Raw genomic sequence first — 25,215 nt, 5'->3', positions numbered from 1 at the left:
CAGGTAACCCCTGTCCCATTGGCTGCCTACACTTCCTGCCTGCTTCCCATTGGTCGGCCTCCCACAGGGCTCGGTCAATTGGCCACTAGAGCTGCCGCTCTGCGGGAGGGGGCGGCTCTGATTCGCCAAAAGTAGCAGCTCGACGCTGATTAGCTGGCCAAGCGCGACCGTCAGTGGAGAAAGGCTGTGATTGGACAGCTGCGGCGGGACAGGTCCAGCAGCTGATTGGATCCGGTTTACAAACACTTAGAAACATAGAAAATAGGTGCAGGAGTAGGCCATTCGGCCCTTCGAGCCTGCACCGCCATTCAATATGATCATGGCTGATCATCCAACTCAGTATCCTGTACCTGCCTTCTCTCCATACCCCTGATCCCTTGAGCCACAAGAGCCACATCTAACTCCCTCTTAAATATAGCCAATAAACTGGCTTCAACTACCTTCTGTGGCAGAGATTTCCACAGATTCACCACTCTATGTGTAAAAAATGATTTTCTCATCTCGGTCCTGAAAGACTTCCCCCTTATCCTTAAACTGTGACCCCTAGTTCTGGATTGTTCTTGTTCTGAACAATCTTCCTGCATCTAGCCTGTCTAACCCCTTAAGAATTTTGTAAGTTTCTATAAGATCCCCCCTCAATCTTCTAAATTCTAGTGAGTACAAGCCGAGTCTATCCAGTCTTTCTACATATGAAAGTCATAACATCCCAGGAATCAGTCTGGTGAACCTTCTCTGTACTCCCTCTATGGCAAGAATGTCTTTCCTCAGATTAGGAGACCAAAACTGTACGCAATACTCCCAACATCGGGAATAATCTTCCTGCATCTAGCCTGTCCAACCCCTTAAGAATTTTGTTGTGATTAGATCTTTAAGAAGGAACTGCAGATGCTAGAAAATCAAAAGTAGACAAAAATGCTGGAGAAACTCAGTGGGTGAGGCAGCATCTATGGAGTGAAGGAAATAGGCAACGTTTCGGGCTGAAACCCCTCTTCAGACTGATGTGAGGGTGGGGTGGGAGGAAGAAAGGAAGAGAAGGAGCCAGTGGGCTGAGGGAGAGCTGAGAAGGGGAGGAGAAAGTAGGGACAACCTGAAATTGGAGAAGTCAATGTTCATACCGCTGGGGTGTAAACTGCCCAAGCGAGATATGAGGTGCTGCTCCTCCAATTTACGGTGGTCCTCACTCTGGCCATGGAGGAGGCCGAGGACAGAAAGGTCGGATTCAGAATGGGAGGGGGAGTTGAAGTGCTGAGCCACCGGGAGGTCAGGTTGGTTATTGCAAACCGAGCAGAGGTGTTGGCGAAGCGATCGCCAAGCCTACGCTTGGTCTCACCGATGTAGAGCAACTGACATCTAGAGCAGCGGATGTAATAGATGAGGTCGGGGGAGGTGCAGGTGCCGCACCTGGAAAGATTGCTTGGGTCCTTGAATGGAGTCAAGGGGGGAGTTAAAGTGACAAGTGTAGCATTTCTTGCGGTTTTAAGGGAAAGTGCCCGGAGAGGGGGTGGTTTGGGTAGGAAGGGACAAATTGACCAGGGAGTTACGGAGGGAGCGGTCTCTGCAGAAAGCAAACCGGGGAGGAGATGGGAAGATGTGGCAAATGGTGGGATCACGTTGGAGGTGGCGAAAATGACGGAGGATTATTGTTGTACGTGACGGCTGGTAGGGTGGAAGGTGAGGACAAGGGGGACTCGGCCCTTGTTGCGAGTGGGGGGATGGGGAGTGAGAGCAGAGTCGCGGGGTATAGAAGAGACCCTGGTGAGAGCCTCATCTATGGTAGAAGAGGGGAACCCCTGTTCCCTGAAGAGTGAGGACATCTCCAATACCCTGGTGCGGAACACCTCATCCTGGGAGCAGATGCGGCGTAGACGGAGGAATTGGGAGTAGGGGATGGGGTCCTTACAGGAAGCAGGGTGGGAAGACGTGTAGCTGATTGTATGATCAACCGCAAGACCCAAGCGGATTGGTCTCTGTTGGCCAAGGCACCGGTCAACGCTTGCTGCTGATTGGCCCTCAGCCCATCAACAAATGACGTCGGCCTGGATTGATTGGTGGCTCAACAAAGAGAACGTTGGAATCTCCCAGCTGATTGGATGTTTTAGAAGGAACCTCTTGCTCCAGCATCTTAGCTGCAGACAGAGATGATCTTTGGCCGCAGATGTTGGAAAAATCGAAAGTAGACACAAAAAAAAGCTGGAGTAACTCAGCGAGTGAGGCAGCGTCTATGGAGAGAAGGAATGAGCGACGTTTTGGGTCGAGACCCTTCTTCAGACAGTGTTTTATTGTCACAATTATTATTACAAGTTACTTGCAGCACCACAACCGGATATGTAAACATAGTACAAAATAATAGACGAGAAAAAAAAGTTCAGTATGTGTATACTCACATATACACATATATACAGATCAAATATATGTATGTGTGTGTATATATATATATATATATATATATATATATATATATCCGCGCATGGGGAGGGGCATGGGAGATTTGGGATAAAGAGAGGGCGGTGGTTGGGACCAAAGATCTTATAGCGGAGAGGGGAGGAGTCGGGGTAGAGAGAGGGAGGGATACAGGGGGTCCGTCTAGGGAGCAGAGGGGAGTCGAGATAGGAAGGAGTGAGTCGGGATAGGGGGAAGGAGGTAATGTGTGGAGTCTGGTGGGAGATGATCACAGAGCGCTGGAGTAACTCAGCGGGTCAGACAGCGTCTCTGGACGTAGTTCGGCGACGATGCGGATCGGGCCCCTTCTTCGGGCTGAAGAAACGCCACCTATCCACGTTCTCCAGAGATGCCGCCTGACTCGCTGTTACTCCAGCATTTGCGTTCTGCGCAAAATCCCTTCACTTGCAGTCCCACGCGTGACCAGGAGGGGCATAACTCTGGGCTTTCCGGAAGGAGGGGGGGGGGGGGGGGGGGGGGGTGAGCGAGAGGGGAGCGGGGTTTCCACCCACATTCCTTGTGTTATTTTCCTGCTCCCACTGCTCTACCCCGGAGTTCTCTCCCTGTGCTCACGTTCTGCACCACCCCCCCCCCCCTCCCACCAGTCTGCTTCCATCTGCCCTTCACTTCCTCATCCCTCATCTGGTTCCACTTCCCACCTTCCAACCCGCACCTCCTCCTGCTCCCCACACCCCCCCCCCCCCCCCACACTCCCTTCCTTCCCATCTTCCCACGCTCCCCACCTCCCCCCATCCCAAACTGCCCCCTCCCACCGCACACTCCCCCCTCCCACCGCACACTCCCCACTCCCACGCTCCTCTCCTCCACTCTTGGAGTTAGTGCAGAGTACTGACGTGAAGCGTTGACTGCCCCTACCCACCCCAGTCTCATTGTCATAAGATGACCACACGACAAGTATCGCAGAAGTTGAATCGTCCAAGTGCTCTTGCACGCGAAATGGGCACAAACGTTTGCAGATGACACAAAAGGTGGGAGATATTGTAGATATTTTAGATGGATATAAAAAAAACTTGCAGCAGGATCTTGATCGATTGGCCTGACGTTTCCAGAATAGTTAATGGAATTTAATAGGGAGGTTGCACGGCAGTCGAGGTCACAACCCGTACTGTTGCCATACAACGCCTTCTGGAGTACAAGCGGTGAACGTCAGGTAAGCGCTTATTATGGCTGCCAGTACAGCGGGCCCATCTTCTGCCCAGCATCCGGACTCCAGCTGATTGGTTCCACACTCGCGGACTTCGGGCCGTCTGTCCCCGCGGCCGGGGGGTGGGGGGGGGGGGGGGGGGGGGGGGGGTCAGGGTGCCGGTGTGGGGGTCGAGGTGCCAGTGCCGGGGCAGCGCGGTCAGTGACTGGGTGGGCTGACGGACCAGACTGCCCCCCAACTCTGCTGCAGCTGACGGGGATATTGCCGGGTTTTCGTTCCCGTGTGTCCGCGGTCCAGCTCCACCCGGCCCCGTGTGTGGGCGCTGCCGACCCACAGCCCGTGACAGTGCGGCCGCACAGGGGGAGGGGGAGTGGTGGATGGCTGTGGCCGGACAGCGCTGACCCCGGGGTGGAGAGTGGGGGCTGTCCCGAGGGATGCGCTCCTTCGGCCACTTATACAGTGCTCGGCTTCAGAGCAAGGATATTAGAGCATTTGGTTCAGAGCGCTCAGTCACCCGACACAAACATTTACCCCCCACAGCGCAAAAAAAATAAAATTTTGGCGGTTTTTAATAGGTAAGAAAGTACGCGTTTCGTGTGTTAACAGTATATGTCGGAGGCTGCCATGTCCTCCAGAAGGATTGAACTGCTCCGTGCGTCACGCCCGTTGACCCGATGACCCAACGTGCAACTCCCCTCGACAGATAAATGAGAGGTGTTGCAGTTTGGGCATTCTAACATAGGCTGGATCTGCACAGTGGATGGTGGGCCTCTGGGGAGTGTTGTAGAGCAGAGGGATCGAGGAGTGCAGGTACGTGCAGTAGTTCCTTGAAAGTGGCATCACAGGTTGATAGGGTCAAGAAAGGCTTACGGCACATTGGCCTTCATCAGTCAGAGTATTGTGTACAGAAGGTAGGCAAAAATGTTGGAGAAACTCAGCGGGTGAGGCAGCATCTACGGAGCGAAGGAAATAGGCAACATTTTGGGTCGAACCCCTTCTTCAAACCCTTCTTCGACCCGAAACGTATCCTATTTCCTTCGCTCCATAGATGCTGCCTCACCCGCTGAGTTTCTCCAGCATTTTTGTCTACCTTCGATTTTCCAGCATCTGCAGTATCTTCTTAAAAATCTTGTGTATAGAAGTGGGGAGGTCATGTTGCAGTTAAATAAGACATTGGTGAGGCCATGTTTAGAGCATCGTGTTATGGGGGAAATGTTGTTGAGCTGGAAAGGGTTCAGAGAAGATTTACGAGGAAGTTGGCAGGACTTGAGGGGCTGAAACAAGTCTTTGGTGTACAAATTCATGAGAGCAGTAGATCGGGTCTCGAAAGCCCAGAGTACTGGGATTGAGAACCAGGGGACACAGGTTTGTAAGGTGAGGGGGTGGAGGGAGAGACTTAATAGGGACCTGAGGGGTGATTTTTTTTTACAAAAAGTGTGGAGGGTGTATAGAACGGGCTGCCGGAAGAGGTAGACGAGGCAGGTACTATTGCAACGTATTAAGAAATATTTAGACAGGTACATGGACAGGACAGGTTTAGAGGTATATGGGTCAGACGCAGGCAGGTGAGACAAGTGTAGATGGGACATGTTGGGCGGTGTGGGCAAGTTGGGCTGAAGGGCCTGTTTCCATGTTGAATGACTCTATAATAGATTGGCAGACATGGAGCGGAGGTTGGTTCGATCTGATCAGAGGAGGCAGGAGAAGGTCGGAGTGTTTTGCGTTGTGACTGGTTGCCGCGCCCGGGGAATGGGCATGACCTACGATCCCATTGTTCCCATTGGCGAAGGAAGACCTTGGACTGAGGGGACCTCTTCCTGAGTCCAATGCAAAGCTGACGGTGCTGGAGGGACTGAGGTGGTCAGTGGGCCACATTGTGCTACAGCAGGCAAACAGGCCCTTCGGCCCATCAATCAGAGCTAACTCTCACCTGCCAGGAGAAAACGCCTCAGTCAGTGGCCGGGAGTCATGGGAGAGGAGACCGGCATGGTGGGACTGTGCCACCCGCCAAAATTCTACTGGCAGAGGCATAATATCAGGTGATGCTCCCTCAACTCCTTGTTTTTCACTAACGTCTCAATTTCCCTCATCAGCCAAGCTTCATTACGTTTGCCTGCTTTGATTCAGATTCAGATTCAACTTTAATTGTCATTGTCAGTGTACAGTACAGAGACAACGAAATGCAGTTAGCATCTCCCTGGAAGAGCGACATAGAATATGATTTCAATAAATAAAATCTATTTACATGCAATTTGCCCTTCACTCTAGCAGGGACGTACACGTCCTGAGCTTTCTTCAGTACACTTTTAAAAACATCCCACTTGGCCGATGTTCCTTTCCCTTCTAATAACCTGCTCCAGTCAACTTGATCGAGACCTTCTCTCATACACTCAAAGTTGGCCTTATCCCAGTTGAGCATTCTCATTCTTTCTCCCTCCCCCCCCCTCCCCTTTATCACTACCTCATCAATGCAATCTACCTCCCGTGTCCTTTTGCTCATCCCCTCTCGCTCTTTCCCATTAGTTCTCACTCTCCATCCCTCTCTCTCAGAGCCATAGAATCTCAGCACCAAAACAGGCCCTTCAGCCCAACTCATCCATGGCACCAAGGCGCCCCATCTAAACTAATCCCATTTACCCCCACTCTCATCCCTTCCTATCCCTGTACCTGTCCATGTCTATCCCAACTACCTCCTCTGGCTGCTTATTCCATATATCCTCCACCCTCTGTGTGAACACGTTTCCCCTCAGGTTCCTATTAAAATTTCCCCCCCCACCCTCGCCTGAAACCTGTGTCCTCTGGTTCTCCATTCCCCTATTCTGAGTAAAAGACTCTGCATTCATCCCATCTATTCCCCTCGTTATCTTATACACCCCTATAACATCATCATTCATCCCCGCGCTCCAAAGGATAAAATCCAAGTCTGCCCAACATCTCCCTGTAGATCAGCACCTTGAGACCTGGCAACACCCTCGTAAATCTTCTCTGCACTCTTTCCAGTTTAATGGCATACTTCCTATAACAGAGTGGCAAAAGCTGAATATAATACTCTAAATGCGGCCCCTCTCTCCCCCTCACGTTGTCACTCGCTTTCCCTCTTTCTCCGACTCTCACTCTCCCTCGCTCACCACACTTCTCCTTCACTGACGCTCTCTCTTCCTTTCACTCACACTTGCTCTGCCCTCGCCCTTCACTTTCCCTGACATTCTTACTTTTTCTCTCTCTCCCTCTTTCAGCTTCACTCCCTCCCTCTCCCTGTCCTCTTACCCATCCCCTCCCTCCAACCTGTTAAACGACGAGATAAGTCGAAACCATGGGTGTTTGCACACAATGTTCGGTTTTTATTAACATCCTAAGCTCGCGTTTATTTCAGCCGCGCACCACCAGGTGCAGAAAGCCCCCACTCCCCCCAACCCCACCCGAGCGATCGCCGTCCGGTCTAACAGTGGTGCCGGCGACGTGGGAGAATGCTCTCCGTCTGCGCTGCACTGCCGACCATCCTCCATTCGTTCTGGCGCCAGTATTATCCGCAGGAGGCCACTCAGCCCCAACCTATCCCACCGTTGAAAGACGCCCCAACTATGGCCTGAGCCTCACCCCCACCCGCCTGTGAGCTCTCACCCACACCCCATCACCAACCCCTCCATACATAAACACTGACGCTCCCGTTGGGAAACTGCATCTCCTCCAGCAGGTCCCGCCTTGCTCCAGATTCCAGCATCTGCAGACTCGTGTGTTTCATCTTTAAACGGAAGGTGATCTCTCCCAAACATGAAACTGGGATCAACTCTTCACCCCTAACCCCTGAGCCAGCCTCGAACCCCTAAACCCCGGCATTGCCAATCTTTAAACCCAATATCCTGGCACTGCCAATCTTCAAACCCTATACCCTGGCACTGCCAATCTTTAAACCCTATACCCTGGCACTGCCAATCTTTAAACCCTATACCCTGGCATTGCCAACCCTTCACCCCTAAACACTGGCACCGCCAACACCCTTTCACCCTAAATCCTAGCAAAGCGCCCAACCCTTAAACCTTTACCCCAAGCCTGGAACAGCCACCAACTCGCAACCACTAAATCTCCACCCCCTAAGCCTAGACCCCTACACCAACCCTCAACCCTAAATTCCTACACATGAAGTACACTCACACCCTGTCCCTGAGCAAGTTTTAATCCTTCGTCAGTTTCCTGGTTCCAGTGAGCCGTTGCCACGGACGATGCAGTCAGGGAAACATCCTCACGTTCCGCCCTCACAGCCTAGTCTTCGCCAGTCCACTCCTGGAAACCACCAATTACATTCACGGCCCTAAATAGAGAACAATGCAGAGAACACAGCACTAAATGCCCCTGGAGTGTGTGACGGGACCGTGTAGACGGAGCTTCACCCCGGGAGTGTGTCAGTGACGGGACGGGGTAGGAGGGCTCCCCCTCGCTCGAACCACCCACCTGGTGTAGCCCAGATCCCGGGCGATCGTCATGGCCGTGTTCCCTCGGCGCCCCGCCCTGCAGTAAAACACCAGCATCGATTCCAGTTTCGGCTTCTCCGCCCCAAACTGGTCCTGGAAGTTCTCCGCGTCCAGTGAGAAGGCATCCTTCACCTTGTCGACTGAAGGGGAGAGGCAGAGGAAGGGTTAATACCGCCTCTGCCAGCTGCACTCACACGGCACGGAGAGGAGGAAGCAGGTAATCCTGCCCACGATCTCAATCACCCACCCCCACCCGAGCCTCTGTCGCCAGAGGCCAGGACTGGTATCACAAGTTTCATCCCTCCACCCATTCTCGTTTAACTCATTCAGTTAAACCCTCTCCCGATCTCTGCACCTGGAATGTTGACAGATCCAACGATCTTGCCGTTTTCCAGCTCGTCCGGGTTACGGACATCGAAGATGGGCACTCTGCCATCCACCATCATTCTCTCCAGCTGTTCACAAGTAATCTCGCTCGCTGTGGGCAGTGGGGCAACTGCTCGGGGGGGGGGGGGGGGGGGATCGGGGGGAGCAAGAAAGGGAGGGAGGGACAGAAGAAGGGGGGGGGGGCGGGGGAGGGATCGGGGGGGAGAGGAGCGAGGGAGAGGGTGCGAGGGAGTGAGAGGCAAGCGATGGAGTGAGCAAGGGGCGAGGGAAGGGGGAGTGAGGGAGTGAAGGAGGGAGGGGGGCGAGGGTTGGAGGAGTGATGGGGGGAGAGGGGGTAAGAGAGAGTGGGAAATGGAAGCGAGGAAGGGAGAAGGAAAGAAAGGACAGGGTAGAGAAATGGGGAGAGGGGAGAGAAAAGGGGAGAGGGAGGGAGGGGATGAGAAAGTGGAGTAAAATGGGGGAGAGAGGGGGAGGAAGAGAGGGTGACGAGGGAGGGGAGAGAGAGGGAGAGAGAAAAGACAAACAGGATCAGACAACGTGAGATTCACATTCCCTTTCAGCCCTTACCCCTCTCCCATTCAAAGGTATTTTATTGTCACGTGTGCCAATTAAGGTACAGTGATATTGCGAATTACCATACAGCCATCCAAAAAAACCCCAAGACACACAACTACATAAAATTTAACATAAACATCCACCACAGCAGATTCCCCACATTCCTCACTGTATTTCCCCGCGGTCGGGGCAGTCGACCCATCCATAGGGGCGGTCGCAGCGCCCGCAGCTTGGAGCTCCACGGTGTAAATCCGCATCGCATCGCATCTCCGTGGAGGGTAAAAGATTAAAAAAAAGTTTCCCCCAACCTCGCCCACGCCCAATAAAACAAGCTAAAGAACACAAACAACATGCATTTAACGCGTGCTATCAACACAATAAAGAAGGAAGGGGCAGTCAGGCTGTTGGCGATGCAACCCCCCCCCCCCCCCTCCCATTCCCCCTCTCTCACCCCCCCCCTCTTCTATCCACCTCTCCTTTCCCCTCCCCAGCCCAGAGGTCCCCACACAGTGAGGCAGGGCCGGGACATCGCATGGGTGAAGGAGCCTCACCTGTCGAACCCATTGCCACCACACACTGACCAAGGAAAGTCCAAATGCTCTGAATCACTTGATTCAGCCGAGCAAGAGGCGGGGCGGATCGGAATGTACCTAGCAACCCAGCCAAACAGCTTAGAAAGAGAGGAATATCGGGTGACGGCAAGAGATAGGGGTAGATGAGGCTAGAGATATTGTAGGGTGGGGGTTACATGCTGGAGGGGATTATAGATAGGGAAGGGCTGCCGGGGGTTGCTGAGCAGGGGAGAGGTACACGGTAGGAAGGAACTGCAGATGCTTGTTTACACCGAAGATAGACTTCAGACTTCTGACTGAGCCGCTCCAGCATTTTGTGTCTATGACATGTAGAGGGAGCTGGTTACACAGATCGGGAGGGGGAGGTCGGGCTGGAGGGATTGCGGATATGGACAGAATGTATGCGGCGATATTACATACAGATGAAAGGATCTGGTGCAACATGGGCTAAAGTGTGTTACATAGAAACATAGAAACATAGAAAATAGGTGCAGGAGTAGGCCATTCGGCCCTTCGAGCCTGCACCGCCATTCAATATGATCATGGCTGATCATCCAACTCAGTATCCTGTACCTGCCTTCTCTCCATACCCCCTGACCCCTTTAGCCACAGGGGCCACATCTAACTCCCTCTTAAATATAGCCAACGAACTGGCCTCAACTACCTTCTGTGGCAGAGAATTCCAGAGATTCACCACTCTCTGTGTGAAAAATGTGTTAGAGTGGCGGAGGAGGGGAGGGGGGGGGGGGGGGGGGGGGGGGGGGCGGGGGGGGGGGGGGGGGGGGGGGGGGGGAGGGGTATATACAATCTTCCACCTCCTCAGGCAGCTGTTCCACACACCCATGCCCTCAGTGTGGAAATGTTTCCCCTCAGTTCTCTTTTAAATCTTCCCCTTCTCACTTCAACCCCGTGTCCTCTGTTTTAAACTCCCGTTCCCTGGTGAAAAGACTTGTACAACCCTCATGATTTTATAAACCCCTGGATGGTCACTCCTCACTCAGCCTCTTATGTTCCAGAGGGCAGAGGAGACGGAGCGATGATGCAGAGAGAGCAACAGAGTTGTTGAGCAGAGAGCGTGAGTGGAGGGCATGGGGGAGGAGGGAGGACTAAGAGGAGAGTCGAGGGGTGGAGGGGAGGGGCTGTTGCCTGATTCACAGAGGCACTCAGAACAAGCCCAGCCTCTCCACAATGGGACGGCATCCGATGTGTCTCCTGATCTGGAGCGGGATTCTGCACGGTCTCCATGGTCCGTGTGGGACAGAGATGGGTGGGGTAGGGAGAGAACGGTGTGGATGGGGGGTTGTGGGGGAGAGGGGGGAGGGGGGATGGGGAGAGGGGTGGGGATGGAGAGAGGGATAAGGGAGTGATGGGTGGTGAGGGTGAGAGGAGTGGGGAGGGAGAGAGGGGTGGGGATGGAGAGGGGGATAGGGGAGAGATGGGTGGTGAGGAAGAGAGGAGTGCGGAGGGGAGAGGGGTGAGGAGGGAGAGAGGGGTGGGAAGGAAGAGAGGGGTAGGGTGGGAGAGGCTTGGGAAAGGGAGTGAGGGGTGAGGAAGGGAGTGGGGGTGCGGAAGGTACGGGGGTAGGTGGGGGAGGGAGACGGGTGGGGAAGGGGAAGGGAGACAGGAAAGAGGGAGCCAGAGGCAGGGCAGAACACACACAAAAGTATGACAAGAGAGATTGAATGAGCGAGGCATACGATAAGAGAGAAAGAGAGAGAGATTCAGGAATGGGAGCGGGAGCGGTTTAGGGAGAGGGAGGCTCTGATCTACTGATCCCACATACAGACAGAGAGAGACGGAACGGTGTTGGTGTGGTACGGGGGGGCGGGGGGGGGGGAGGTCCCTGGACACCACTCTCTGGACGTTCCCATGCAGGAAGAGCAGCAGTCAGGAGGGGGACGGTCCATGGGCTTTCACTACGACAGTGGTTGCGTCCAGGAGTTGAGACGTCTCGCTCCATTTATCCGGGGCCCGGGGGAGACCACACCTGGAATATTGTGGACAGGTCTGGGCTCCCCGCCTGTGGGAGGTTCAGGTGAGGGAGGGAGGGAGTGCAGCAAAGGGTCACTGGATCGATTCCCGGGATGGGGGGGTTTGTCCCAGGAGGTGAGAGGAAGCAGACTGAGACCGTCCTCTCTGGAGTTTAGAAGAACGAGAGGAGATCTCACTGAAACCTTCAAACTCCTTCCAGGGCTCGACAGGGTGGGTGTGGGGAGGGGTTCCCCCCGGCTGGGGTGTCTGAAACCAGGGGGTCCCGTCTCAGAGTGAGGGGTCGGCCGTTCAGGGGAGAGACTGGAAGACATGTCTCCCCCCCCCCCCCCCCACAAGGGAGATCTTTGGAATTCTCTTCAACAGAGGCTTGGGGACTCGGTCACTGAGGATATTCAGGACAGATCGCTGGGGTTTGGGATGTTGAGGAATCGAGGGATGTGGGGTTGGTGCAGAGAGAAATAAAACAAAAGAGAGAGAAAGAGAGGGGGGGGGGGAGGGGTGGGGGGGAGAGAGAGAGAGAAATCTGGTTCACAGCCCTGTGCTGAGAAAGTTTGTGAGTTGGTCACAACATGACAGTGGCTGTCTGTATTTGGGCAGTCAGGCGGGAGACAAGCAGAGGGACCGAGAGGGGGAGACCGCAGATTCCACAGAGGCATTCCCATCAACACTACGGGAAATTAGCTGGGAGCTGCGGTCTGATCCAGGGATTCAGGCTGGGGGTGGGGGTTAGAGCTCGCCAGGACTTGGTGGCACACTGGTATCCAATTGGTTTAGTTTAGAGAACACAGTATGTGAACACGCGGAATATTCACCCCCTCCACACTACTTCTATGTTACCCCACTTTCTAATCAGGGGGTTTATAACATAACCTCTCACCCCCCCCCCCCCCTCTTCTATCCACCTCTCCTTTTCCCCTCCCCAGCCCAGAGGTCCCCACACAGTGAGGCAGGGCCGGGACATCGCATGGGTGAAGGAGCCTCACCTGTCGAACCCATTGCCACCACACACTGACCAAGGAAAGTCCAAAGGCTCTGAATCACTTGATTCAGCCGAGCAAGAGGCGGGGCGGATCGGAATGTACCTAGCAACCCAGCCAAACAGCTTAGAAAGAGAGGAATATCGGGTGACGGCAAGAGATAGGGGTAGATGAGGCTAGAGATACTGTAGGGTGGGGGTTAGGGGCTGGAGGGGATTATAGATAGGGAGGGGCTGCCGGGGGTTTCTGAGCAGAGGAGAGGTACACGGTAGGAAGGAACTGCAGATTAGATTAGATTAGATTAGATTAGATTATTTAATGACCACACAGTCAAACTGGTGGAATTCAGGTTCAGTACAGGATGTTACAAGGTAGGCTCATTCCCGTCAAACATAACATAAAACACAACATCATACAATATACAGTACATGCATGGGGAGGATATGTGCTGTTATCATAGTGTGTTCAGAATTCGGATTGCGTGTGGGTAAGAACTGTTTTTAAATCGAGATGTCTTGGCGGGCAGTGAGCTGTAGCCCCTTCCTGATGGCAGCAGGTGGAAGATGTGGTGAGCTGGGTGGGAGGGATCAGAGTTGATTTTCTTCACCCTTGACACGGACCGTTTGTGATGGAGTGATTCTATTGATGGAAGGGGAGTGCTGATGATTTTGGATGCTTTGTTAACTATGCGCTGTAATTTATTACGGGAGTGAGTGTCTAAACTGCTGAACCAGACTGTAATTGATGAAGTGAGCATGCTTTGGATGATGGCTGTGTAGAATCGGATTAGGAGGTGTTTCCTTACTCTAAACTTCTTGAGCTGGCGGAGGAAGAAGAGTCTTTGGTTGGCTTTTTTGTAGATGTGATTTGAATTGATTTTCCATTTGAGGTTATTGCTTATGTGAGTGCCAAGAAATTTGAATGAGTCAAATGCTTGTGAGATGCTTGTTTACACCGAAGATAGACACAAAACGCTGGAGAAACTTAGCGGGACAGGCAGCATCTCTGGCGAGAATGTGCGGGTGACGTTTCGGGTCGAGACCCTTCTTCAGACTTCTGACTGAGCCGCTCCAGCATTTTGTGTCTTTGACATGTAGAGGGAGCTGGTTACACAGATCGGGAGGGGGAGGTCGGGCTGGAGGGATTGCGGATATGGACAGGATGTATGCGGCGATATTACATACAGGTGAAAGGATCTGGTGCAACATGGGCTAAAGTGTGTTACATAGAAACATAGAAACATAGAAAATAGGTGCAGGAGTAGGCCATTCGGCCCTTCGAGCCTGCACCGCCATTCAATATGATCATGGCTGATCATCCAACTCAGTATCCTGTACCTTCCTTCTCTCCATACCCCCTGATCCCTTTAGCCACAAGGGCCACATCTAACTCCCTCTTAAATATAGCCAATGAACTGGCCTCAACTACTTTCTGTGGCAGAGAGTTCCAGAGATTCACCACTCTCTGTGTGAAAAATGTGTTAGAATGGCGGAGGAGTGGAGGGGGGGAGGGGGAGATACAATCTGCCACCTCCTCAGGCAGCTGTTCCACACACCCATGCCCTCAGTGTGGAAATGTTTCCCCTCAGTTCTCTTTTAAATCTTCCCCTTCTCACTTCAACCCCGTGTCCTCTGTTTTAAACTCCCGTTCCCTGGTGAAAAGACTTGTACAACCCTCATGATTTTATAAACCCTTGGATGGTCACTCCTCACTCAGCCTCTTATGTTCCAGAGGGCAGAGGAGACGGAGCGATGATGCAGAGAGAGCAACAGAGTTGTTGAGCAGAGAGCGTGAGTGGAGGGCATGGGAGAGGAGGGAGGACTAAGAGGAGAGTCGAGGGGTGGAGGGGAGGGGCTGTTGCCTGATTCACAGAGGCACTCAGAACAAGCCCAGCCTCTCCACAATGGGACGGCATCCGATGTGTCTCCTGGTCTGGAGCGGGATTCTGCACGGTCTCCAAGGTCCGTGTGGGACAGAGATGGGTGGGGTAGGAGAGAGGGGGGTTGTGGGGGAGAGGGGGGAGGGGGGATGGGGGAGAGGGGTGGGGATGGAGAGAGGGATAAGGGAGTGATGGGTGGTGAGGATGAGAGGAGTGGGGAGGGGAGAGGGGTGAGGAGGGAGGGAGGGGTGGGGAGGAAGAGGGGTAGGGTGGGAGAGGCTTGGGAAAGGGAGTGAGGGGTGAGGAAGGGAGTGGGGGTGCGGAAGGTACGGGGGTAGGTGGGGGAGGGAGACGGGTGGGGAAAGGGAAGGGAGACAGGAAAGAGGGAGGCAGAGGCAGGGCAGAACACACACAAACGTATGACAAGAGAGATTGAATGAGCGAGGCATACGATAAGAGAGAAAGAGAGAGAGATTCAGGAATGGGAGCGGGAGCGGTTTAGGGAGAGGGAGGCTCTGATCTTTGGAATTCTCTTCAACAGAGGCTTGGGGACTCGGTCACTGAGGATATTCAGGACAGATCGCTGGGGTTTGGGATGTTGAGGAATCGAGGGATGTGGGGTTGGTGCAGAGACAAATAAAACAAAAGAGAGAGAAAGAGAGGGGGGGGGGGGGAGAGAGAGAGATAAATCTGGTTCACAGCCCTGTGCTGAGAAGGTTTGTGAGTTGGTCACGACATGACAGTGGCTGTCTGTATTTGGGCAGTCAGGCGGGAGACAAGCAGAGGGACCGAGAGGGGGAGACCGCAGATTCCACAGAGGCATTCCCATCAACACTCCGGGAAATTAGCTGGGAGCTGCGGTCTGATCCAGGGATTCAGGCTGGGGGTGGGGGTTAGAGCTCGCCAGGACTTGGTGGCACACTGGTATCCAATTAGTTTAGTTTAGAGAACACAGTATGTGAACACGCGGAATATTCACCCCCTCCACACTACTTCTATGTTACCCCACTTTCTAATCAGGGGGTTTATAACATAGAACATCACAGGGACAGACCCTTCGGCCCACAATACCTGTGCCAAACACGGCGCAAAGTTAAATTAAATAGTACTCCACATGCAGCCTAACCAAAATTTTGTGGCATTTTCTGCCACAGAAGGCAGTGGAGGCCAATTCACTGGATGTATTCAAGAGAGAGGTAGATATAGCTCTTGGGGCTAACGGAATTAATGGATATGGGGAGAAAGCAGGAACGGGGTACTGATTTTGGATGATCAACCATGATCACATCTTTAAGAATAAGGAGTAAGCCATTTAGATCGGAGACGAGGAAACACTGCCTCAGGGGGCGGCGGAGGCAGGTTCTCTGGATGCTTTCAAGAGAGAGCTAGATAGGGCTCTTAAAAATAGCGGAGTCAGGGGATATGGGGAGAAGGCAGGAACGGGGTACTGATTGGGGATGATCAGCCATGATCATATTGAATGACGCTGCTGGCTCGAAGGGCCGAATGGCCTACTCCCGCACCTATTTTCTATGTTTCTAAATCCCCTCTGCTTAAACACCACTGTTGTGTCCGCTTCCGCCGCCACCTTGCCAGCACGCTCCAGGATTCACCCCCCCCCCCCCCCCCCCCCCCCCCCCACCTCCGTACATTCCTTTAAACATTCCCCCCACTAACATTATGGCATTACCCTCTAGTATTTGTAACCTTTTTAACCTTTGGGGCGAAAAGGTTCTAACTGTCTACCTCTCATAATTTTATGTCCTTCCATCAGGTCTCCCTTCACCCTCCAACACTGCAGGCAAAACAATCCATGTCTGTCCAACCTTTCCTGATAGCGGATACTGACTGCCTAATCCAGGCAGTTTTCTGGTAAACCTCGTCTACACCCATTCCAAAGCCAGCACATCCTTCCTGTAATCGGGTGACCAGATCTACACAAAATAATAATAATAATAATAATACATTTTATTTATGGGCGCCTTTCAAGAGTCTCAAGGACACCTTACAAAAATTTAGCAGGTAGAGGAAAAACATGTAAGGGGAATGAAATAAATAGTAGAGACATGGCTAGTACACAAAGTAAAGACAGAATACAATTCAAAACACAATATGAGGCGATTAATGTACAGATGAAAAGGGAGGGGGACGTGGGGCTAAGGATAGGCAGATGTGAAGAGATGGGTCTTGAGGCGGGACTGGAAGATGGTGAGGGACACGGAATTGCGGATCAGTTGGGGGAGGGAGTTCCAGAGCCTGGGAGCTGCCCTGGAGAAGGCTCTGTCCCCAAAACTGCGGAGGTTGGACTTGTGGATGGAGAGGAGACCGGCTGATGTGGATCTGAGGGACCGTGAGGGTTGGTAGGGGGAGAGGAGGTCAGTGAGATATGGGGGGGGGGGGGGCAGATGGTGGAGGGCTTTGTAGGTGAGGATCAGGATTTGGTAGGTGATCCGGTGGGAGATGGGAAGCCAGTGGAGTTGTTTGAGGACTGGAGTGATGTGATGCCAGGATTTGGTGTGGGTGATGAGTCGGGCGGCTGCGTTCTGGACCAGTTGGAGTCAGTTGATGTAGGTGGAGCTGATGCCAAGGAGAAGTGAGTTACAATAGTCCAGTCGGGAGGACTGGAATCCCGATGCAGTAATCCTCATGCAGCCTAACCGAAATGTCATGAGGTTGCGACATGGGTTTGGGAGTTTATAGAGAATAACTCCCCAGGGGTGGGTTGAAATAGAAGCGACTAATTAATGAGGGATTAGCAACAACAACAAAAAAGGCAGTACCGTGGTAGAGTTGCTATCTTAGAGCACCAGAGACATAGAAACTAGGTGCAGGAGGAGGCCATTCGGCCCTTCGTGCCAGCACCGCCATTTATTGCGATTATGGCTGATCGTCCCCTATCAATAACCCGTGCCTGCCTTCTCCCCATACCCCTTGACTCCACTAGCCCCTAGAGCTCTATCTAACTCTCTCTTAAATCCATTCAGTGACTTGGCCTCCACTGCCCTCTGTGGCAGAGAATTCCATAAATTCACAACTCTCTGCGTGAAAAAGTTTTTTCTCACCTCCGTCTTAAATGACCTCCCCTTTATTCTAAGACTGTGGCCCCCTGTTTCTGGACTCGCCCAACATTGGGAAATTTTTTCCTGCATCGAGCTTGTCCAGTCCTTTTATAATTTTATATGTTTCTATAAGATACCCCCTCATCCTTCTAAACTCCAGTGAATACAAGTCTAGTCTTTTCAAACTTTCCTCATATGACAATCCCGCCATCCCAGGGATCAATCTCGTGAACCGACGCTGCACTGCTTCAATGACAAGGATGTCCTTCCTCAAATTAGGAGACCAAAACTGTACACAATACTCCAGATGTGGTCTCACCAGAGCCCTAGACGGATTCGGTCCTGACTACGGGTGTTATGTGTACGGAGTTTCTACGTTCTCCCTGTGGCAGTGTAGGTTTTCTCCTGATTTCCCTCCGTACTCCAAAAACATATAGGTTTGTAGGTTAATTGACTTCTGTTAATTGTAAATTGTCCCCAGTGTGTAGGATAGTGTGTAGGTAGTGTTCACGGTTAGGGAGGGCGTGTGTGGGACATACTGGGCTGATCTCGGGCAAGGAATACTCTGCGTTGGCTACCTGGGGCAGCTCCATTTGATTCCGAACACGCTATGTGAAGGAAGGAACTGAGTATGCTGTTTTACACCGGACAGACACAAAATGCTGGAGTAACTCAGTGGGACAGGCAGCATCGCTGGAGAGAAGGAATGGGGGTCTTTTCGGGTCGAATGAATTGACTGGGATTATATTCACTGGAATTTAGAAGGATGAGAGGGTATCTTATAGACGCATATACAATTCTTAAGGTATTGGACAGACTAGATGCAGGAAAAATGCTCCCGATGTTTGGGGGAGGGAGTCCAGAGCCAGGGGTCACAGTTTAAGGATAAGTGGTAGGCCATTTAGGACTGAGACGAGGAAAAACGTTTTAACCAGAGAGTTGTGAATCTGTGGAATTCTTTGCCACGGAAGACAGTGGAGGCAAATTCAGGGAATGTTTTCAAGAAAGAGTTAGATATAGCTCTTAGGGCTAACGGAATCAAGGGATATGGGGAGAAAGCAGGAATGGGATACTGATTTTGGATGATCAGCCATGATCATATTGAATGTAGGTGCTGGCTCGATGGGCCGAATGACCTACTCCAGCACCTATTTTCTATGTTATCGTGGGTCGGCCCGGACTCGGTGGGCCGAATGACCTGTTTCCGCGCTGTATCTCTAAAGTGTACACGGGTGCGTCACAGGCTGGCGTCTAATCAAGGGGATCGGATGTTTAGATCTAGAATGACAGATCTCTAGGAGTGGATCATAGGCTGGGGTCTGATCCCTAGGAGTGGGTCACAGGCCGGCGGTTGATTGCTTCACTGTGTGTTCAGTGCTGGACCTGTGTGCTTGGGCCGCTGGCGACGTCTCCGTCTCTGTCCTGCTGGGTTTGAACGCGAAGCTACCCTGTGACATTGCCAATGCCCAGGATGTCTCCAGACTGTCCATCGTCTGGAGTTTAACGGCGACAGCTGGCGATGGACGCCCCACACAGGTATGGAATCTTTATTGTCACATGTGACAAGGCACAGTGACATTCTTTGCTTGCAAGACCCAAGGTATACAAACAGCGGCCATCTCCGGCGCTGACAAAGTGACAAAGTACGCCGGCTCCTACTGTATGAGGCGCACCTTCACAATGCTCGGGCCTTCCCTGCCGCGGACTACCACACCTACACTAATCCCACCCTCACACATAAATACCCCACCCAATCTAATCCCCCTCCGGTCTCGAACACCCTTCAATGTCCTCGCTCTTTAACTTCCCCACCTATTTAATCCTTCTTCCCATCCGCTTTAGCCCCCCCCCCCCCCCTCCGGTCTAACCCCAACCCTCCCCCCCCCCCCTCCCCCCCCCCCCACACACACCCCGTCTCCTCCCCCTTTAACTCTCCGTCCCCCCGCTCTTTAACTACCCCCTCCTCCCCCGGTCTTGCCCCCTCACCTTTTTAACCCCTCCCTCCCCCTCCCCCGGTCAATCCGCCCAACACTCGGGACTGAAGGCCGTGTCTCTGCCCGCAGGTGATACTGTACCAGGGCGGGACGGTCACCGCCAGTCCCTGGGGCACGGGGGCGCGGACAAAGTTCGTGGGCGACCCCAGGCGCAGCGGCAGCGTGGTGATCGAGGGCGCGCAGCGGGACGATGCCGGGCTGTACCAGTGTATCACCGTCAACCCGGCCCGCCTGCACCAACCCCGCATCCACACCGTCCGGCTCAACGTGCTGGGTGCGGCCCGGGGGCCGGCGGAAGAGGGGGATGAATGAAGGGGCTTGAGGAGGGGAGGCGGTGAGGAGAAGGGGGGTATTGGGTGAAGGAGGGAGTGGGGAGGGGGGGGAGCGGGGGAATAAGAGTGGGGAGGAATAAATAGGGAGGGAGAATGGAGAGGGAGGGGGGTGGGAAGGGTGGAGTGGGAAAGGGGAAGTGGGAGAAAGGGAGTGGGAGAGTGAAGGGGAGAAGGGAGAGGGGAGATGGGGTAGGAGGGATGGGGAGGGGAAAGAAGGTGGTGTGGGAGGGGGTGAGGGGAGCGGAACGGGGAGTGCGACGAAGGGAGGGAGTTGGGGAACGGGAGAGGGGGGAGCAGGAATGGTCGGAGGGGGGGGGGCAAGGAAGGCAGCTGAACAAGGGGTAGGAGGGAGATGATGGGGAGGCGGGGAGAGGAATGATGGGGATGGGGAGGATGAGGTTGTTGTGGAGTGGAGAGTGGGGGGGGGGGAGTCAGAGTGGGAATGGAGCGAGAAGCATAACAGAGGAGGGGTGGATAGGAAGGGGAAGAGGATGGGGAGAGGGGATGGGTGAGAGTGAGAGCGGAGAGAAGGGGAAAGAGATGGTGTACAGGGAGGTGGGGGGATGGAGGAAGAACGCGGAAAATGTGGAGGGAGGGGAGAGGGAAAGAGAGAAGAATGGGAGAGAGCCGGGGAGGAGGGGAGGAACGGTTATACAGTTATTTAAGAAGGGTGTAGAACAGGTTCGCTGGGATCTATTGTACATTTGCCGGCTACGATGATATACATTGTTCTTGGGAGTGTAGCTGGCTGAAAGATAATATGATTGAAGTATACAAAATCAACTGGGTACAACTGTAGAACTGGGTACAAGTATGCCTTTCATAGTCATAGTCACACAGAACGAAACAGGCCCTTCGGCCCAACTTGTCCATGTCATCATCTATGATTACCTATCTATGCTAGTCCCATCTGCCCGCCTTTACCTCGTATTCCTATAAATCTTTCCTCTGCGCGTACTGTTCAAATATCTTTAAATGTTGTTAAACGTATCTGCCTCAACTACCTCACCTGTCTGAAGAAGGGTCTCGACCCGAAACGTTGCCTATTTCCTTCGCTCCACAGATGCTGCCTCACCCGCTGAGCTTCTCCAGCATTTTTGTCTACCTTCGATTTTCCAACATCTGCAGTTCCTTCTTAAACATACCTCATCTGTCAGCTCGTTCCATATGCCCGCCATCCTCTGTGTGAAAAGGTTGCCCGTCATGTTCCTATTAAATCTTTCCCCTCTCACCTTAAACATGTTCTCTAGTACTTGATTTTCTTACTCTGGGTAAAAGAATGCGCATTCATCCCATGTATTCCTCTCATTGTTTTACACACTCCTACCCTGTAAGATCAGCCTCCTGTGCTCCAAGGGATAAAGTCCTAGCCAGGCCAACCTATCCCTATATCTCAGACCCTCGAGTCTTGATAAAATCCTTGTAAATCTTCTCTGCATTAACAACATCCTCCCAATAGCAGAGTGCTCAAACCTGAACATAATACTCCAAATGCTGCCTAACCAATATTGTACAACTGTAACATAACATACCAACTTTTATACTCGATACCCTGACCGATGAAGGCCAATGGCCAAAAGTCTTCTCAACCACCCTGTCTACTGCGTTGCCATATTCACGGAAATACGTATCACACTCCTAAATCTGCGCTACAACACCCCTAGAGCTCTGCACTATCTGTGAAGGTTCTTCCCTGGTTTGATTTTTCATAATGTAACACCTTGCACTTATCTGCATTAGCCATTTCTCAGGCCACTTACTCAGCTGCTCAAGATCCTGCTGTAATTTCTGATTTCAAAATAGGTTTCTACAGATATATGGCGAGGAAGGGTTTTGAGGGATATACAGAAGGGAGGGTTCAGGGAGAGAAAATGTGGAAAGGGCATGCAGTAAAGAATGGACAATGACTAAAGGGAGAGGAGCGTAGCTGATTGGGAGGAATGAGGACGTGGGCACGTGGAAGAGTGAAGAGTCGGAGAGAGATGGAGAGAGGCAGATAGACTGGGACAGTGATGGAGGGAGTGAGAAAAGGCGAGGGGGTAGTGCAGGTAGATGGGGGTGATTAGGAGTGAGATGGGTGGGGATCGGGTGGAGGAGGCGGTGGGTTTCATCTTTGGCCTGTGCTTCCCAGAGGCCCCCTCTCCGCCTCAGTGCGCGATGAGGGGCGAGGAACAACTCGGGGCCACAATGCTCCTCACCTGTAACTCGTCCAGTGGCAATCCCGAGCCGACGTACAGCTGGTGGAAAGTGGAGTCCAGCGGGAACCAGATCCTCAACTCCTCTCACAGTGAGTGTGTGACGGCACCGTGTAGAGGGAGCCTCACCTTTCCCTTGTGTTTGACCCGTGCCCCGGGAGTGTGTGACGGGACCGTGTAGAGGAAGGTTCGGTTTAGTTTAGAGATACAGCACGGACATAGGCCCTTCGACGAACCGAGTCCGAGCTGACCACCGATCCCCGCACACTAAGTAACGCTATTCTACACACACTAGCGATTATTTGCAATTATACCAAGCCGATTAATTTACAACCCTGTACGTCTTTGAAGTGTGGAGGGAAACGAGATCCCGGAGAAAACCCACGCGGTCACAAAGAGAATGTCCAAACCCCGTGCAGACAAGATCGAACCGGCCGCGTCTCTGCCGCTGTGAGTCAGCAACTCTACCGCTGCGCCACTATTTGTGCCCTGGGAGTGTGTGATGGGGCAAGTGTAGAGGGAGCTCCACTCTGTTTCTGACCCGCTGATATCTCCCCTGCAGCTTCTCCGGGGACTCTGCTCATTCAGACCCTCTCGGTGGACAGTCCTGGTGTGTATCTCTGCATCGCCTCCAACGTCTTGGCCTCAGAATCATGCTCCATGGCACTGACACTGGAGATATGTGAGTGTTGCCCTCCTCCCAAAACCATTCCTACTGGGATGTAATGGAATTGTGGACAGTGGAGTGTGTGGGAGTTGGGTCGGGACCGTTGGGATTGGACAGTGGGAGTGGGTCGGGATTGTTGTGATTTGAACAGGGAGGATAATTGGGATTGTTCTGTGCCATCCTCACCCAGTCCAGGAGAGTGCGGGCGGCATAGCGGCGGGCATTGGCATCACGCTGGCCATGGCTGTGATTATCCTCACCCTGTTTGGGCTTGTCCTCTGGCTGCACTCCAAGAGGGCCGGACAGCGGCCTGGGCGCCGGGCAGCAGCAGCGCAGGTCAGTCCGGCCACGGCACTCCACGGTCCTCCCCCACTCGACTACCCCTCCCCCGGGCTGACCCTACCCCCCTCCCCTGGTGGTCTCTACCCTTACGCCCCTCCCTACCGACCCCCCCCCCCCTCCGACCCCCCCGCCGACCGACCCCCCCCCCTCCTCCCCCCCCGCCGATCGACCCCCCCCCACTCCTCCCCCCCCCTCCTCCCCCCCCGCCGACCGACCCTTCCCCACCCTCGCACCCCCCATTGACCCTCGCTCCCCTCTCTCCACAGGCCACGAGTCTCCACCAACCCTGGCAGCCGGACCGGGAACGCTTTCCCCACAGCTCAGGCCGGACTCTCTGAGCTCTCCCTTTACTGGCTTTTCCCAGGATGTCCGGGGCACCGGGAGATCCGCGTGGACAAGTCCCGCGGCCGACTGGAAAGTGGGAATGAGCCGGAATAAAACAGGCAGATTGTGTCTCGGTGTTGCTGTGATTGTCTGACTCCCCTCGCCCCCTCCAAACCACCCCTACCCACAGCACACCCCCCCTCCAAACAACCCCTCCTCTCCAAGACACCCCTCCCCCCGCAGACCACCCTCCCCCTCCAAACCACCCCCACCCCTAGCACCCCCCTTCCAAACAATCCCTCCTCTCCAAGCCACCCCTCCCCCCTGCAGACCACCCTCCCCCTCCAAACCACCACCAGCATCCCCCCTACAGACCACCCTCACCCTCCAACCTGCCCCCCCGACCACCCTCCCCCTCCAAACGACCCCTCCCCTTCCAAACAATACCCCCCCCCTTCAAACCACCCCAGCCTCACCCCTCCTCCCCCCCCACCCCCTCCAGCCCAACGCCCGTGCAAACACCCCCACTTCATCCAATCGTCACTTGCTCCAACACCCTTGTTCCTCTCCTCCTCCCAACCCCATCCCTTCCAGACCTCCCCCTCTGGAGCAGCCTCTCCCTCCTCCTACCCCCCCCCCCCCCCCCCCCCCCGACCTCTGGAAGCACCCCTCCCCCACTCCGGTAGAATGGGATCACATTTTCCTTTCAGACAAACCAAGTCCCATCTCCATCGGGGAGGAAGGGGGGGGGGGGGGGGGGTTGGAGCCGAGCAAAATGTGAAAAGGGCCGGGGGGGGGGGGGGGGTGGGGGGGGAGTAGGCAGGTGTGACAGGGAGGCCGAGATGTCAATGGGAGTATGAGTAGGGAGGAGGAGAGCGAGTGGTGGAGTGTTGGGCGAGGGGGGGGGGGGGGGGGTGAGGGGGCTGGGTAAGTGAGTGAGAGGTGGAGACGGGAGTGGAAGGCAGTGAAGAGGCGGGGAAAGGGAGCGGGGCCGCAGGGGTGTTTCTTTCCAATGGTGGTGGTGTGGGGCGGGCAGGCGTGCGGGGGGCGCGGGCAGGCGTGCGGGGGACGCGGGCAGGTGTACGGGGGGCGCGGGCAGATGGGCGCGCTGGTGCCGCCGTAGTTTGCCGACGGTGTGGAAGCAGTGGTGCAGGAGAGAAACCCCGGGCGGCACCGGCCTCCTCAACCCCCCACCGCCGCTGCTCCCGAGCCTGGCTCCCTCTTCATCGCCGCCTCCCTCAGCCTGGGGCCCGGACATACAGGAGAGGCTGACCCTGCGAGAGAAAGCCGCAAGGGCGGCGATACTGGGCTGTGGGGAGAGAGTGGAATCGCGGGATTCATGCAGGGCTGTGGAGTTGGTTTGAGATTTGCTAAAGAGCGCTGCGTGGGGAGCGGAGCAGTGGGAATAGTATTTGGGATTGGCTTGCTTTTGAAACGGGTTGTATGCAAAACAAAACATTTCACTGCACCGAGGTACATGTGACAATAAAGTATCATTGAGTCATTGGATTAATTAGGGATGTGGTGAGAGTGGGGCAGTCAGGTTAGAGGAGCAGAATTAGGCCATTTGGTCCATCAAGTTTACACCGCCGTTCAATCATGGGTGATCTATCTTTCCCTCTCAACCCCTTTCTCCTGCCTTCTCCCCATAACCCCTAACACTCAACCCCTAGTACTAATCAAAAATGTGTTCATCTCCGCTTTAAAAATATCGATTGACCTGGCCTCCACAGCCTTCAGTGGCAATTAATTCCACAGATTCACAGAAAAATATTCCTCCTCATCTCGTTTCGAAAGGTATGTCCTTTTGTTCTGTGACTGCGTCCTCTGGTCCAAGACTCCCACTAGTGGAAACATTCTCTCCACA

General features: G+C 53.8%; 2 protein-coding genes across 3 annotated transcripts; one reads left to right on the top strand and one right to left on the bottom strand.

Annotated features, from left to right (window-relative positions):
- Positions 1 to 6,922: 6,922 nt before the first annotated feature.
- On the bottom strand, positions 6,923 to 12,675 carry tstd1 (thiosulfate sulfurtransferase like domain containing 1). Of its 2 annotated transcripts, none has more exons than XM_033042589.1 (4): positions 12,563 to 12,675; positions 8,429 to 8,551; positions 8,054 to 8,213; positions 6,923 to 7,913 (listed from the first exon to the last, which is right to left on the bottom strand). In XM_033042589.1, the coding sequence occupies exons 1-4, from the start codon at positions 12,573 to 12,575 to the stop codon at positions 7,865 to 7,867; spliced, it is 345 nt and encodes a 114-aa protein (XP_032898480.1). In that variant the 5' UTR covers positions 12,576 to 12,675; the 3' UTR covers positions 6,923 to 7,864. The 2 variants fall into 2 exon arrangements, with proteins under 2 accessions (XP_032898480.1, XP_032898479.1); XM_033042588.1 differs by lacking the exon at positions 12,563 to 12,675 and adding an exon at positions 9,567 to 9,591.
- A 1,766-nt stretch (positions 12,676 to 14,441) lies between these two features.
- Positions 14,442 to 23,471, top strand: LOC116986844 (immunoglobulin superfamily member 11-like). Its single transcript, XM_033042587.1, has 7 exons — positions 14,442 to 14,517; positions 18,870 to 19,030; positions 19,558 to 19,762; positions 21,952 to 22,107; positions 22,578 to 22,697; positions 22,873 to 23,018; positions 23,291 to 23,471. Exons 1-7 carry the CDS (start codon positions 14,460 to 14,462, stop codon positions 23,360 to 23,362), a joined length of 918 nt encoding a protein of 305 aa, XP_032898478.1. The 5' UTR covers positions 14,442 to 14,459; the 3' UTR covers positions 23,363 to 23,471.
- The last annotated feature ends 1,744 nt before the right edge of the window (positions 23,472 to 25,215 follow it).

Source organism: Amblyraja radiata, chromosome 24, assembly GCF_010909765.2.
Source record: "Amblyraja radiata isolate CabotCenter1 chromosome 24, sAmbRad1.1.pri, whole genome shotgun sequence".
In the NCBI taxonomy this organism is placed as follows: Eukaryota; Metazoa; Chordata; class Chondrichthyes; order Rajiformes; family Rajidae; genus Amblyraja; species Amblyraja radiata.
The sequence above is the reverse complement of the archived record's forward strand: the minus strand, read 5'-3'. Positions and strand labels throughout refer to the sequence as shown.